This window comes from Vombatus ursinus, unplaced genomic scaffold (genome assembly GCF_900497805.2).
Source record: "Vombatus ursinus unplaced genomic scaffold, bare-nosed wombat genome assembly UNPS02014812.1, whole genome shotgun sequence".
NCBI lineage: Eukaryota > Metazoa > Chordata > Mammalia > Diprotodontia > Vombatidae > Vombatus > Vombatus ursinus.
In genome coordinates this window covers 79,832,155-79,849,364 of record NW_020954590.1, presented here as the reverse complement: position 1 = coordinate 79,849,364, position 17,210 = coordinate 79,832,155, and the positions used below count along the sequence as shown (strand labels likewise).

The window sequence follows — 17,210 nt, the reverse complement described above, 5'->3', positions numbered from 1 at the left end:
ACTAAAGATTTTCTTAGGAAAATGAACTAACAAAGAGTATCTCTGGTTTTATGCACATCATAGCCTCCCTAACCACCTGATAGAATTTATCCTTCTCCTTAGAAAGAGGATTAAGATATTCCTGGAAAGAAGGAAATCTTTTATTTACTCCTAGATTGATGTCCTGGAGGCCTGGGCTGTTAATCTTATTGCTCAACTAGTCTGAAATTTTTTTTTCCTTAGTCAAGATTCCTGAAAACTTCTTGGGGCAGAGAATATATCAGAGGGCATGGCAAACTATGCCAGTTTGGAGATATATGTGTGCCTGTATGTATATATATATATGTGTGTGTGTGTATTCATTCAGTCCTACTCAACTCTTCTTGACACCTTTTGGGGTTTTCTTGTTAAAGACACTGGAGTGATTCTCCATTTCCTCCAGCTCATTTTATAGATGAGGAAACTGAGGCAAACAGGGTGAAGTAACTTGCCCAGGGTCACACAGCTAGTAAGTGTCAAGTGTCTAAGGTCACATTTGAACTCAGGTCCTCCTGACTACAGGGCTGGTGCTCTATCCACTGTGCCATCTAGCTGCCCCATTTTTCTTTCTTTAATGATATAACTACATTAATATTTTTCTGTTGTACTTTTCCATAATATTTTATAAATCACTTTATATTCAAGTAGATGAAGCATTGATTAAGGCAGTTTTAGTGAGGTTGTTTTGTTTTTTTCTTCCCAATGCACTTGATTTACATCAGGTAAATTTCTATATATAATCATTATAATAGGTATTGATATCCTTTCTTTTATCCATTTGTCACTTTTTATCACCAGCAATTTGTTCTACCTCCATATACCTAGTACTGGCCTCACTCCATTGATACCACTGATACCCTAGTTCAGGCCCTCATCACCTTTCATGTCAACTATTGCAATAATCTCATAATTGCTTTCTTAACTTCCGCTGTCTTTCTTCTCCAATCTAGCCTCCACTCAGCTGCCAAAAAAAAAAAAAAAAGAATCTTCCTAAAGCAAAGTTCTTACCATATGATTCCCCCATTCAAAAAGTTCTAGATCCAGTGGCTCGTCAGTGCTGCTAGGATGAAAAACAATTCCTCTGTTTGGCTTTCAGAGCCCTTCACCATACCTCCCATGTCTACCTTTGTACAGGTTATCTCCTGTGCCTCAAATATAAAGTCTTTTATCTCCATCTCATAGAACCCTAACTTCTTTCAAAGATGAGCTCAGGTGCTACTTCCTATAGGAAGCCTGTCCTTATCTCTCTCTTGTTCCATAGGTTCTTTTGGCCAAAGAATTTATCACTAATAGGCAGCTAAGAGGTAATGAGTTTCTCATTGTTTAGCAAGGCTCATCCTGTCCCAAGGACCACACTCAGAGCCTTTCCAGCGCAATAGAGTTTTTTTGCTTGCCTGGTGGGACCTTTTCGAGCACGAGGTCACATCTACAATAGGATAAGCCAAGTGGGTCTTTATGATGCTTAAGCCTTTCATAATGCACAAAGCTCTCAAAGCACTTATGGTTTACTATAGAGAGGGGGAATAATATATATAGTAAAGTAAATACAAAACGTAAATACAAAACACATGCCAAGTAAATATATACTAATTTCAGTAGAGAGTGAGGGAAGTCAAACCACTAAGAGGATCAAGGAAAGTCCCATACAAGAGGTGGCTTTTTTGCTAGTCATCAATGCAGATATATGTGACCAACAGCCATTCTCCAATAGATAACTGGTCAAAGAATACAAAAAGTTTTCAGAATATGAATTATAAACTGTGACCATCTAAAAATGCTCCAAATAAATAAGGTATAAAATGAAAATTAAAACCTCATTGAGGCTTTCCTGATGGCTTTAAGCCATCAAAATATGGAAATAATCAATTTTGGAGAGGCTACAAGAAGACAGGTACACTATATTTATGACAGTGGAACTGAATTGATCCAGTTTCTCTGAATAACAGTTTGGAATTATTTAAGAAAGATGGCTAAATTCTATATACTGACCAAGAAAGTCAGAGATAGAAACAAAGTTCCAAAATATCAGAAGAAACTGAGTGGAGGGGGCGGGGGGAAGCAAAGAACTTAAAATTAAGTGGGCACCCATCAATTTTGGAGAAACTGAACATATGGTGATATATATGTTCAGCACTCCCTCTGGGCTACCTCCCCAACACAGAATTCACAGTTTAGCAGGTGGGTTCCTTAAGGAAGTGACTACCTTGTGTATAAGGGCATATTCTAGGCGTTATTAATCTTTCTTGTGGCATAGACTCCCTTTGCAGTCTGGAAAATTTGTGGAGCCCATCTCAGAATGTTTTATTGCATAATATTACAAAGAGAAACAATTATATGGAATAGACTCATCAAAATATTAAAAACAAAAAATAAGACTCCGTTCCCTAGTTTAAAAACCCTGGGTATACTCTGATGGTCTGCTCTTCTAACACTATAACTAACAAACTCCATTGTTGCTTTCACGTTGATAGACAATGCATAAGACTTGCTTCTCGCCAAGATTTTAGTAAGATGGCAGTCAAAGTGGTAGCTACAAAACTCACTTAGCATGGCGCATTATATAGAAAAGGCAGGCCTAGAGTCCAGAAGTCCTGACTTCAAACCTAGCCTCAAACAATTACTAGCTGTTTGACCCTGGGCAAGTCACTTAACCAGTTTGCCTCAATTTCCCTATCTGTGAAAAAGGAATAATAATAGCACCTGATTCCCAGAGTTGTTGTGAGAATCAAATGAGATAGTAATTGTAAGCACTTAGAAAAGTGCCTGGCTTATTCATAAAGTAAGCGGTTTATAAATGTTAGTTTTTATTATTATTACTGTTAGCCTAGGCAGACTCTGTGACAAATACACATAGCATCCATGTTACAAATTTATACAAATAATGCAGAAATGGGTGATATAATATTTACTGAATAAATTTTGAGGGGCTCAAAAGCATTCTGACAAAGTCCCTGTGGAACTCACCCAGTAGGGTCTCTTCAGAGTTAAGGTAAGACAGAAGAGAATGGTAACATTTTGGCATCTCCTAGAGGCAGATACACCAACCTACACTGGTGAAGTATCGTTTGGGAGCAAGGCGACCCAAATTCAACACATTTTTAAAACTGACCTTATCTTCCTCCCCTTGAAACTTGTTCCTTTTTCTGAGTTAGTGATACCAAAATTCTCCCTGCCATTTAGGCTTGAAACCTGAGTTACCTTTGATTTCTTGCTTTTCCATTCCTCTAATGTTGAATTAATTCACCAAGTCTACTTATTTTTCACAGTGTCTCTCATCTCTCTCTAAGCCTACTACTATCATCGTATTTATTCTCTTAAACTCTCATGCCCAGACCACCTTTTTCTATCTTAACTTTTTTCCATCATGTTGCTTCACTGTACAAAACACTTCAACATCTTCCTCTCCCAACAGATAAAGTTCCAAGTCTTTTACTTGACATTTAATGTCTACTACAATCTAGGTCCAACCCACCATCCTACCCTTATCTCTAGCTACTTTCTTGGACAAACATTAAAGATTTTTGATCAGGAGAGTGACATGGTGGAGAGGAATGAATATGAGATATATTGAAAAAAAATCAGTGCACCATCTGCCAACTATTCCCCTATACTCGTCTCTACACTCACCTCTGAACGGTAATCATACTCCTTTTTGCCTATCCCAGATTTCATCTATTTTTCAAGATTCACAGCTCACCTCTTCTCCATTTCTTCTCAGACTACTCAACAGATGCTCTGACCTTTTCCTGAAGCCAAAGCATATATTACTTATGTGCCTTATTTAGCAATTAATCATGTACTGATCAACAGTAGTCCTTATTGCCTAGATTTTAAGTTGAGAACATAAACTATCTGTAGTGAAAATAAATTTGTTGCCTTGATAAGACTGACTCCATTTTGTTGTTAGCCTCCATTTTGTGACAAGTTATGTAAGTTGCTTTTCTGTAAAAAGGATTTGAGCATTATAGCTTGGCAGTAACATGTGTCCTCCAAATTTGGTAAACAGTTAATAATTTTTGCATGTCCCAGATTTTGTAAACAGCTACTAATGATATGTCTTCCACCATTTCATAAACATGTTCCCTAGATTTGGTAAGCAACTGATAAATACTTGCTAATGTTTTAGCTTTGGTTGATAGCTTCTATTGATCTAAGTGTAGGTAATCAAGTAGCAATCTCAATTTGGTTGTAACCAGCTAACATTCATATCTAGAACAATAAAAAATCCATAGGAGTTGCCCAGTCTTCAGCCTGACCTTGGATGGCAACTGAAGCTATCTCTATACTCTCTTCAGCAGAAAGAGAATCTTATTACTGAATACTAGTACAAGACATATTTACTAGGAAGCCCTAGGAAATCTGGTAGTTTGTTCCTAGTGGGATTGTTTTATTGTCCAATAGATAGTAGAGTAATGTTTGCATTCATTTGATTAATAGTTTGTTTTGATAGATTAAGTCTAAATAGTGTTTCCTTCATGCTAGATAACATAAGTATTAGTGAATTGGTTTTGCACATGAACTTGTTTCACCCTTTTTCATATACCCCATAATTCCTGTCATGAAGCCCTACACCTAGTAGGCACACAATAAATGTGCTGTCATCCTAAAATCATAACATATGCTGCTGCTCATTGAACACCTTGGGATTATGTCTCTTTCTGATCCTCTTTCCAGTTCAGATATCTACTGAATGCCTACTCTGTGCAAGATACATGAGATACAAGGCAGTCCAACACATGGGCTCTACCCTTTGTTCTACATCGTTTTGCACCAGCTCAGGGTTCAGGTTCAGGTGTGGATCTGATGAGAATGGAATCTGGACCCCAAAAAGGAAAAACCCTGGACTTTCCCACATGGCCAAACCTCTGGAGTTAGCCTGTGGCTATAATCCTATCAACTGACCTTTCATTATCCCCTTAGCCCAATCTCCCAATTCTGTTACCTAGCCCTCCATTGTCTATTACCTCCAGTTGACCCCTGGTTACTTCCCACCCTTAATCTAGACTCTATTCTCCCTTGGCCTCATGGTCCAGGTTCCAGGCAGTCTGTTCACCCTAGCTTACTGGCCACTTCCATCCAGATACTCAGACCACTCCTCCAGTCACCCCAAACTACTTGGCCACTCCTAGATCCCTCCCCCACAGTCTTTCTGTCCATCTTGTCTCCATCAAGGTGCTCAGATTCTTATGATCTCACCACTGCTCAGATTCTTAAGATCTAGCCAATAGCTCACAGATGCTCAGATTCCTTAAGAGTCTGGCTAATATGGTGGCTCTTTAATAAACCTTGTTTCTAGCTGAAAGAAGGCTTGGGTCGAATTCTTCCAGGCAGGATCCGCATGTTGTGATTTTGGGGTCCCAGCACCCCTAAACCTCTAGAACTCATCAGATCCAGGTCATATTCAATTAGAAGTCTTTGAAAAAGTAAACCAACCATTGTTATACTTGGATTGTCAGACATTAGAGGTATTATCCTATATCTCTAAAATTTAAAAACTACTCAAAAGGATCTGTGGTCTCATTAATTTGTTTGAGCTCTCTAAAGCTACAGATTTCAACCTATTCATTCCTGTACATCCTGCATGATTCTTGTCCAAGTCTTCTCACAAGTTTGTGAATGTGCTGGGGGCCTTCCTCACTTTCTCCTGATATTACAGTTGGAGATACCAGTGGAAGACACACGCTGTTTATCCATCATCCCTTGCCATCTTGTGGCCAACCCATCTTTTTCTATCACTCATTGCACTGATGACATCTTTTACTCCTGTTCTTTGAAGCTCATTTTTTGTTAAATATTGTTGCAGCCTGCTTTCCTTCTTCACTGCCCTGTGATACTAATTTTCATTCAGAAATTGTTACGTTCAATGTCTTAAAATTCTTTTTATTGACATTTTCATTTTTGTATCACCTGCATTTCAGAATATATCCACCTACCCACCCCTACTCAGTGAAATATATTTGTAACAAGAATAAAAAAAGAGAAAAGTCATGTCTTGAAGCCGTAGGAGAATACTGATTGCATAATGGTATTAAAAAGATTGGCATAAATTTTAAATAAATCCTATCAAACAAACTACAGCAATTGACCCAGAAAATCATTCAATATATCCAATTTGGACTTATGTCATGGACACAAGGATGGTTCAACATTGGCAAAACAACCAACACAATCAATCATATTAAAAACAAAAACATGCAAACCCACATGACTATCTCAATAGATGAAGAAAAAGCCTTTAACAAAGTACAACACTCATTTATGCTAAAAATTCTACACAGCACAGGCACAGGGGGATCATTTTTAATAACATAACAATCATTTAAAAATGAAAGCATTTAGAGAGCTAGAAAAAATAACAAAATTTATCTGAGGAATAAAAGGTCAATAATATCAAGGAAGAAAAATGAGAAAGAAAGAACCCTCACAGAAACTGATCTCAAATTATACTACAAAGCTTTAATTTTCTAAATAATTTTGTCTGGATAAAAACCAGAGAGGTTAATTCATGGAATAGATTAGTATGGTAGTGTAGCATTTGAGAAACCCAAAGATCCTAGCTATTGGGGTAAGAACACACTAATTGACAAAAACTACTGGGAAAACTGGAAAACAGTGTGGCCAAAATTAGATGCCAACCAACATCTTTTACTATATGCCAGGACAAACTCTAAATTCATACATGATTTAGACTGAAAGGGCAACATCATAACAAATTAGCAGAGCATGGAAGAAATTACGTATCAGATCTATGGATGGGGAGGATTTGTGAAGAAATATGGGATAGAAAGGTTCACAGAAGGTAAAAGGGAAAAATTCTGATTACAGAAAATTAAAAAAAATTTTGTACAAACAAAACCAATCCATATAAAATTAGAAGATCAGTAAGAAAGCTTGAGGGTGGGGGGAAATTTTGTAGTAAGTTTCTCTGATAAAGATAGAATTTCCAAGAAATTTAAGGAAGTGAATCAGATTTATAAGAAAAAGGAGCAGTTAGGTAGCTCCTTGGATAGAGCACTGGCCTGGAATCAAGAGGACCTGAGTTCAAATCCGGTCTCAGACCAGATGCTTGACACTTACTAGCTGTTTTACCCTGGGCAAGTCACTTAACCCCATTTGCCTCACCAAAAAAGAAAGAAAGAAAAAGAGCCATTCTTCGATTGATAATGGGTTGAAGGATATGAATAGAAAGTTTTCAAAGGAAGATCTCCTAGGCATCTATGGTCATATGAAAAAAAATGTTCTAAATCACTAATAATTAGAGAAATGTAAATATTTTTAGTATTTTTAATTAATTTATTTTTATTTATCAACAATCACTTCCATTAACTTTTGAGTTTTAAATTTTCTCCTCTTCCCTCCCCAAGATGGAATGCAATGTGATATAGGCTATACCTATACATTCCTATTAAACATATTTTCACATTAGTGATGTTGTAAGGAAGAATTAGAACCAATAGAAGGAACCACAAGAAAGAGAAAACAAAACATAACAGAAGAAAAAAATAGCAAATAGTATGCTTTGATCTGCATTCAAACTCCATAGTTCTTTCTTTGGATGTGGATAGCATTTTCCATCATGAGACCTTTGGAGATGTCTTAGATCCTTGCATTGCTGAGAAGGGCTAAGTCTGTCAAAGTTGATCATCATACACTGTGGCTGTTAACTGCGTACAACGTTTTGCCGGTTCTCCTCACTTCTCTCAGCATCAGTCCATACAAGTCTTTCTAGGTTTTTCCTGAAGTCTGCCTGCTCGTCATTTCTTTTTTTTTTAATTAATTTATTTTGATCTATCAACAATCACTTCCATAACCTTTTGAGTTTTAAATTTTTCTCCCCCTCCCTCCCCACCTCCTTCCCCAAGATGACATGCAATCTGATATAGACTATACATATACGTTTCTATTAAACATATTTTCACATTAGTGATATTATAAGGAAGAATTAGAACCAATAGGAGGAACCACCAGAAAGAGGAAACAAAACAGAAGAAAAAAAATAGCAAAAAGTATGCTTTGATCTGCATTCAAACTCCATAGTTCTTTCTTTGGATGTGGATAGTATTTTCCATCATGAAGCCTTTGGAGATGTCTTAGATCCTTGCATTGCTGAGAAGGGCTAAGTCTATCAACGTTAGTCATCGCACAGAGTGGCTGTTACTGTGTACAACATTCTCCTGGTTCTGCTCACTTCACTCAGCATCAGACCATTGAAGTCTTTCCAGGTTTTTCTGAAGTCTGCCTGTTCCTCATTTCTTATAGCACAGTAGTATTCCACTACATTCATATATCACAACTTGTTCAGCCATTCCCCAACTGATGGGCATCCTCTCAATTTCCAATTCTTTGCTACCACAAAAAGAGCTGCTATAAGTATTTTTGTACATGTGGGTCCTTTTCCCATTTGTATGATCTCTTTGGGATACAGCCCTAGAAGTGCTATTGCTAGGTCAAAGGGAATGCACATTTTTATAGCCCTTTGGGCATAGTTCCAAATTGCTCTCCAAAATGGTTGGATCAAGAAATGTAAAATTTTCAAAAATTCTGATTAAGATGACAAAAAAAAAGAAAATGACAAATGCTGGAAGGGCTGAGTGAAAACAGGTACAATAATGCATTGTTGGTGGAGCTGTGAATTCACTGAACCATTCTGGAAAACAGTTTGGAACTATGCCCCAAAGCTATTAAACTATGCATATTCTTTGACCCAGCAATACTGCTACTTGGTCTATACCTCAAAGAGATCAAGAAAAGAGAAAAAGGTTCTATATATACAGAAATATTTCTAGCAGTTCTTTTTGTAGAGAAAGAACTGGAAACTGAAGAGATGCCTATCAACTGGGGAATGGCTGAAGAAGTTATATAATATGAATATGATGGAATACTATTGAGATGTAAGAAATGATAAAATGGTTTCAGAAAAACCTGGGAACAGTTGTATGAACTGATGGAAAATGAAGTAAAAATTGGAAGAGAAATTTATAAAATAAAATCAATATTGTAAAGACAATCAACTTAGCAGACTTAGTAGCTCTGATTGACACAATGATCAATCATAATTCCAAAGGACTCATGATGAAACATGCTATCTACCTGTAGATAGAGAGCAGATAGACTCAGAGGACAGCACACAGTATATTTTCTTTTCTTTCTCTCCCTCCCTCTTTCTGTTTGGCTAGGAGTAATGTGGAAATTGTGTCACATAACTATATAAATTTATATTCGATTTTATTTTTCTTGTCCTCTCAGTGGGTTGGGGAGCAGGGAAAGAGAGGGAGAGAATTCAGAACTGAAAAATTAAATTACAAAAAAGCAAGTTATCACATGCAATGGGGATCACTAGAACCTTTTCCCAAATATATGATAGTAAAAGATAACCACTCTCTTCACTTTTATTTGGTAAAGTTCTAGAAATATTAGTAATAGTAATAGGAAAAGAGAAATTAAAGGCACAAAGACAGGTAAAGATGAGATGAAATTATACCTATTTGCTGACCCTAGAGCATCAGCAAAGGTACTAATCAAGATATCTCATACTTTCCACAAAATTGCAGGCTACAAAACTAAACCCTCAACTACCTTTCTATACAATAATAAAATCTAAAAGGCAGTAATGGGAAGGGAAGTCTCATTGGAAGTAGCTTCTAAATGCATAAATATATGAAGATCAATCTACAAAGTCATACAAAATACTTACATAGATCCAATTACAAAGGGCTTCTTAAAGAAATAAAAAACAATTTAAATTACTGAAGGAACATACAGTTCTCATGGTTGGATTATCAATAAAAATGACAATACTACCAAAATTAATTTAAATTTTACATACCACACCAGTTAAATGATCAAAAGGATAATTCATAGAGCTTGATAAAATAGTAACAAAATTCACTTGGAAAAAATTAAAGATCTAGAAGATCAAGAGAAATTATGAAAATAAGTAGATTGACATAGGGGGAATTGTACTTCCAGACCTCAAAATAATACAAAGCAGCAGTCATCAAGATTATCTGGTATTGGTTAAAAAACAGAGAGGTAAATCAACGGAACAGACTAGACAACAGTCAATCAGAAACAATGGAATTCAATTACCCAGTGTCCAATAAACCTGAAAAATATAAATTACTTAGGAAAGAATTCCCTATTTGGTAAAACTGTCTGGAAAACTGGAAAGAATTTTGGCAGAGATTAGGCTTATACCAACACCTTATGCCATATTCCACAATACATTCTAAATGGTATGTGACTTTAATATTAACAATCATATAAATGTTGGAGAAGATGTGGCAAAATTGGAACACTAATGCATTGTTGGCGGAGTTGTGAAATGATCCAGCCATTCTAGAGAGCAATTTGGAACTATACCCAAAGGGCTAAAAAACTGTGCATAGCTTTTAACCCAGCAATAGCACTTCTAGGACTGTATCCCAAAGATATCATGAAAAAGAGAAAGAGACCCACATAGACAAAAATATTTATAGCAACTCTTTGTGGTGGCAAAGAATTAGAAATTGAGGGGATGCCTATCAATTGGGGAATGGCTGAATAAGTTGTGGTATATGAATGTAATGTAATTTTTTGTTCTATAAGAACTGATGATTAGGCAAATTTCAGAAAAACCTGGAAAGACTTGTGATACTGAATGAAGTGAACAGAATCAGGACAACATTGGATGTACGATGACCAGCTTTGATAGACTTGGCTTTTAGTAATACTGTGATCTAAAAGAATTCCAAAAGACTTATGATGGAAAATGCTATCCACATCTAGAGGAAGAACTATGGAGTCTGAATGCAGATGGAAGCATACTATTTTCTCTCTTTTTTGTTTGTTTTTTGCTTTCTTGTGGTTTTCCCCTTTTGTTCCGATTCTTCTTTCACAACATGAGTAATGTGGAAATATGTTTAATATGATTGTATGTGTGTAGCCTATATCAGATTGCATGCTGTCTTGGGAAGGGGAGAGGGAAAAAAGTTTGGAACTCAAAATCTTATAAAAGTGAATGTTGAAAACTAAAAATAAATAAAATTTTAAAATATTAACAATCATACTATGGAAAAATTAAAAGAGAAGCAGATCTCTCAGTTCTATAAGCAGCAAGTAAACAAACAGGGGACTGAAGTAATTACAAAAGATAAAATACATCATTTTGATTACATGAAACTAAAGCTTTTGTACGGACAAAATTAGTTCATATAAGAAGGAAAACAAATAGGGAAAATTTTTTTTGTTAATTTTTCTGTTAAGGGGTTGGCATCCAAAATATAAAAACATTTAAAAGATACAGGTATGTAATGAATATATATGTAAATATACATGTAAACATATATGTGTATAGATAAGTGGTCAAAGGATATGAACAGGAGCTCTCAAAAGAATTACAAACTATTAACTACATGGAAGAATGCTTCAAATTGCTAATAAGAGAAATGCAAATCAAAACAACCCTAAAGTTGTATTTCAAAATCCTGAAAATTGGCAAAGAGGAAAAACATGGAAATAGTCAATGTGGAGGCACTGTGGGAAGAATGGCATATTAATGTTTTGTTGGTCAGCTGTGAAGCAGAACAACTATTTTGGAAAGGAATTTGTAATTATGCAAACAAAATGACTAAAATGTCCATACCCTTTGACTCAGAGATTCCATTACTGGGTTTATACCCAAGGGAGGCCATTGATTAAAAAAAAAAAAGTCCCCATGTATATCAAAATATTTGTAGAAGCACTTTGTGATAGCAAAGAAATGGGGGAAAAAACTAAGTACCTATTGGTTGAGGAATGGCTAAGTAAATTGTAGTATATGATGTAATGAAATATTACAGTGCTGTAAGAAACCGATGAATGTGATGAAGAGTTATATGGAAAGAACTACGTGAACTAATGTAGAACAAAGTAAGCAGAGCCAGGGAAACAATATATAGACAATGATTACAAAAATGTAAATGGAAAGAACCACCACACACTAAAATTAAAAATGAATGTTGCAAAATTATCAAAGAACAAACATGGCTCAAAAGAAGGGATAGGAAGAGATTTCCACCTCACCCTTTTGTAGAGGTGAGAAGTCCACAAATGTTACCCATTGTACATATTTCCAGACTTTTTCCATTCATTTTTTCCCCTTTGAACTATTACTATTTGTTATTTGGGATGGCTTTCTGGGAGAGGGAGAAAGTTACTGAGGAAACTATGCTATGAAAAAAAAAAACTATGATGATATTTTTTAAGAGTGGAGTTTGTTTCTGGGAAAAGTTTGGGGTGCTCTGCAATTTCCCAAAGGTATAACCCATCCTGCTTTCCTGTTCAATTCTGAATCCAACCTCTTGTCCATTTGTACTATCTGCTCTAGATACGAAGGCTTAGGAATACCCTCTGTAGGCCGTCCATCCAACTGCACGCTGTCATCTACAATTCTGTTTCCCAGGAATCCAACAGCAGTCCTACTAAACTGGCTTCCTCTGAGGATGGTGTTTAATTATGTGACCAAGTATGTTTACAACCAAGAATGAGGCGGCAATCTACGAAGTGATCTCCCAAAGGTAATTTTGATTTTAAAAGTGGTTTCAAAATTTCCCCAATAGGTCGCTATCCTCCAGAATGGGCTTCCTGACCCAGGGTCCCATTAACTTTTTAAAAAATTATTTTGAAAACTTTATTTCAATATAATTGGTTTCCTCTATAATAGTATGCTTTTATTTTATGCATTTAAAATCATTCCGAGAAGGGTCCCTAGGCTTCACTAAAATGCACGAGGGGTCCAAGACATTAAAAAAAGTTATAGAGGGAGTATGTTACTGGGTAAAGTATGGGTAAAGAAATAAGAATGCGGCAATGCAGTAGCTGTGACTACATACAATTTTTTTTTAAAGTCATAGCATCTTTCTTCGAAAGCTCCGAGTTTTATTAGAAAGGGGACGGAAACCGAGGACACGAGCGTCTGCCACCTGAAAATCAGGGAACCTCTCCTAACGGGGACCCCCAGGATGACTCAGAAAGAAAACAAGACCGGGACGTGCCCTCGCCCCTGCGAGCTCGACTTTGGCGATGACCCCTCCCCTCCCCTCCCCTCCCCCTCCATTCCTCCCCGAGGTAAGTGGTGAGAGCCTCGCGCCCTCGCTGCCTCACGCACGCGCACAAAGGGGCGCTCGGGCAGCCTCCCGCCGAGGACCGCCCCCCCCCACCCGGCTCGAGCCTGGACTGAGCCGAGCAAAGAAAGGGTGCCCGAGCCTGCGCGCGTGCGCGCCTGCGGGCTGCGAGGGCGGGGCGCGAGCCAGCGCGACCCAAGGCGTCCGGGGAGGGAGGGGGGAGGAAGCGGGAGGGAGTTACAAGCCCCACCTTCTTCTCCCTCCCGGGTCCGCACGCCCTCCGCGGGAGGGCGGCTTGCGGAATCTGCTTGTGCTGGGCTCCCGTCGCTCCCGGGCTCTTCGAGGGGGCCCCGAGCCTAAACGACCATGGCTTTCATCCGCAAGAAGCAGCGGGAGCAGCAGCTGCAGTTTTACTCCAAAGAGCGGTGGGTGACCTTCCGGGGGCAGGGGGGGACCGGGGCCGGAGGCCGGGGCGGGGGGCCGAGAAGGGCCCGGCGTGACCCGTCTGCCCGGCGGCCTGCACGCGGCCCCGGAACCCGGAAGAGAGGCGGAGGTGGGGTTCGCTCTCTGGCTGCCCCCTCCCCCAGGACCGCCCTCCTTCCCCCCCACCCCCGGAACCCGGCTGGCCTCGCCCGGGAGGGCGAGGACGGAGACCTCCTTCCCGCGAGGCGCACCTGCCCCCACACCTGGAGGCCGAGCCTCTCCCCTGATGCCCTCCTGGCCTTTCCTCCCCCCTCACTAAATGAATGGTCCAGGACCCGCAGGGATGCCTGCGAGTGCCGGCGAGCGGGTCAGAGTTTGGAGGGTGATTTTTTAAAAATTTGGAGATATTTGCTTCTCTGTTCAAAGCTGCCCTTTGCCCTGGGGGCAGTGCCCTTGGGAAGGGCCCAGCAGGGGTCAAGGGCCTCAGGGAGTGGGCTGGACGCAGCTCCGAATCGTTCTTCTAACCGCAGAGCAGAGCCTTGACATGCTCCAGGGAGGTGATAGGACCCTAGATTTAGAGCCAGGAGGGACCTTGGAAGTTTTCTCATCCATTTCCCTCATTTTAGAAATGGTTCCCAGAGGGGTGAAGTGATATGCCCCAGGATCAGAGACCAGTATGGAATTGGAACCCCAAACCTCTCGCTCCAAATCTAGCTCTCATGCAAGTCAAGTCAACAAAGGTTTACTACTGGCTAATATATGCCAGGCATTGTGCTAAGTGTTGGGATAACATGAAAGGCCAAAAAACAGGGGAAAAAAATGTCTGATCAGTTAACTCACAGTCTAATAGGGCGATAACATGGAAACAGGTGCATACAAACAAGATAGATCCAGGATAAATTGGAGGTAGTGTCATAAGTAAGGCACCAAAATCAAAGAAGGACTGAGAGGGGCTTCTGGCAGAAAGTGGAACATTAGCTGAGACTTGAAAGAAGCTAGGGAAGGAAGGTGAATTATTAGGGAGAAAGTTGGGGTACAGTCTGGAGTAGGGAGATGGGGTGTTCTGTGTTCAAGAAACAGTAAGGTCATTGTCACTGGGTGAAGAATATGTTGGGGGAATTAAGGTGTAAGAAGACTGGGAAAGTAGGAATGGTCCAAATTATGAAGGGCTTTAAAAGCCAGAGTTTTTCATTTGATCCCGGAGGTAATAAGAAGCCGTTGGAGATTGAATTGCATGGTGACGTGGTCAGATCTGAACCTTATGAAAATTAGTTGACAACTGGGTGGAGAATGGACTGGAGTGGATAAGACTTGAGGTAGTGAAACTAACCAGCAGTCAATTGCAGTGCTTCTGGTGTGAGATGGTGAGATACCGGGGTGGTGGCAGTGTCAGAAGAGGAAATAGAAGTATATGAGAAATCTTGTGGAGAGAAAATCAGCAGGACATGGCAACTGACTGGATATGGGGTAGGGGATGGGGTGAGAGATGATATCTAGGTTGTGAGCCTAGGATTGTGACTAGAAGGGTGATGATGCCCTCATAGGGAATTTAGGAAAAGGGGAGGATTTGAGGGGAAAATTAATGATTTTGGAAGTTTTAGATGTTGAATTTAAGATATAGAATTGGCAGTTGCAAAGATGACAGAAGAAAGATGTGAGACTGAAGGTTAGGAGAAAGCTTCGGATTGGATAAATAGATCTGAGAATCATCTGCATTGAGATGATGCTTGAATCTATGGGAGCTGATGACATCACCAAACAAAATAGTCTAGAAGATAGAAGATAATGATTTCAGTTTGGACACGTAGGTGGTATAGGCAGTTGGAAATGCTGTTTGAGAATCCAAGAGGGTGGTTTGGGTTGAAGGTCTAAATTTGGACAGCATGTGCATAGGTAGTTGAAGCTGTAGGAGAAGATGAAATCCTCAAGGAAGACAGTAGAAGAGTAAAGAATGATAATAATAATAACTGGCATTTATATACAGTTTTAAAGTTTGCAGAATTCTTTACATATATTATTGCATTTGAGAAGAGAAAGGGGTTAAAGGCAAGAGACTTTGTGGAGCCTTGTGGAACAACTCTACATTAAGGAGTCAGAAAGAGGAGCTAAAAAAATAAATAAATAAAAATAACAAAACAGGAGAAGAAATCAGAGAAGTAGGAAAATACCCAGAAGTGTATACATGAGGCATCCAGGTCAAGGGGCAGGTTCTCTCTCCTACCCCCCCCAACACTGCAGAGACCCAAGCACAGCACAGAACCAGTAGTAGCCTCTTAGTCTTAATTTCCTCGTGTAGAATGAGCTAACAGGGTTATTGGAAGAAAAGCATTTTATAGATTTTAAATCCCCTTAAGAATAAGAGTAAGAGTTAGCAATATGGAGGAAGGGAGTTGAGGCACCTTATGCCAATGACCTCAGGAAAGCAAACATTTCACTAAAATAGAAGTGGTCACACCAATTGAGAGTGAGGTTGGGAGTTGAAAATTTTTAGGGGAGTGGAAAAGATTTAGAAGAATAGCTATAGGAAATCTTATTAGGGATTGATGGAAGATAAGTAGAATTACTGAGGATCAGTAGGTGACAGAGACACGTAGGTGAGAAAATAACATGAGATTATTTTACTACCCTGTACCCTTGTGTTTGTTTGTTTTCACTTTCTCATTCTTCCATGGTAAAATGCAAGGCTAAGGATCTCTTTTCTTTCTGTGTTTGGGAAGTTTGCACGAAGGCAGAAAGTTCCTTACAGAAGAGAGTAGAATTACAGATTATGTGCACTCTACCTCAAATATTTCATGGGAGCCTGGGACCACAAATGTCTGGCAATCCCTTTCTCCAGCAGTATCAGCTTAGGCCAAAATTGAATTGAACAACTCACCAAAACATTTATGTGTAAATGAGTGTGCCAGGTGTGCCAAAGGAAAAGAAAGAGTAAATAGTCCTTGTCCTTAAATTGTTTATGTTCTAGACTCTTTATGTCTTCAGAATTTCACTTTCGAGCACTTTCCTTTTGAGTTTGCTTACCTTGGAGTAGTCTAGTCCATGACATCCTTTTACCTGTACTTTCTCTGAACTCAGTTCTCTTTTTGAAACCTAATAACAATAATAATAATAACAGATGTTTATATCAAATGAGATCATTGTATGTGAAGTTTTTTTCCCTCACTATGTGGGACAAGTTGTGTTATCTCTATTATATAAATGAGGAAACTGAGGCTCAGAGATGGTAAATGATTTGCCCACGGTCACATAGCTAGTTATTGTGCAAAATGTCTTTGATCCAAGTCCATTTCTTATACATGTCATTATTAATGCTTTTTTGGAGCATTTGATACATTAAAAGTATTGTGCAACTGTGCAGCCATTAATTATCACTGGCAACCTAACATCCTTGTAAGGTGTCAGTGTTGTTATTCTCACTTTAATGCAAAGGTTCAGATTACTTGCCTGAGTCAAACAGCCATGTAGGAACAGAGACTGGGTGCTATATCTCAGTTTTTGACCCTAATGTATTTGCTTCGTCTACTGATTCATTCAATTCTCAAAAAAAAATTGTTATTGTTGTTTTTAATTCCTTCTGTTCAAGACTCATTTTGACTTTCCTTCTCCTGTGGAAAAAAATAACTTGTCCAAATAGGGATATTTCGTGTGTGTGTGTGTGTGTGTGTGTGTGTGTGTGTGTGTGTGTGT

General features: G+C 38.8%; 1 protein-coding gene across 4 annotated transcripts in view; it reads left to right on the top strand.

Annotated features, from left to right (window-relative positions):
* The first annotated feature begins 13,329 nt into the window (after nucleotides 1-13,329).
* LOC114054070 (protein FAN) overlaps nucleotides 13,330-17,210 on the top strand; it is a 66,574-nt gene continuing 62,693 nt past the window's right edge. For 2 of the 4 annotated variants that reach the window (XM_027877155.1, XM_027877153.1), the window contains exon 1: nucleotides 13,338-13,525. In XM_027877155.1, coding sequence (XP_027732956.1) covers nucleotides 13,467-13,525 — 59 coding nt within the window. In that variant the 5' untranslated portion in view covers nucleotides 13,338-13,466. Of the gene's footprint in view, nucleotides 13,526-17,210 lie in introns of all 4 variants that reach the window. The other 2 variants (XM_027877156.1, XM_027877154.1) reach the window with 2 other exon arrangements.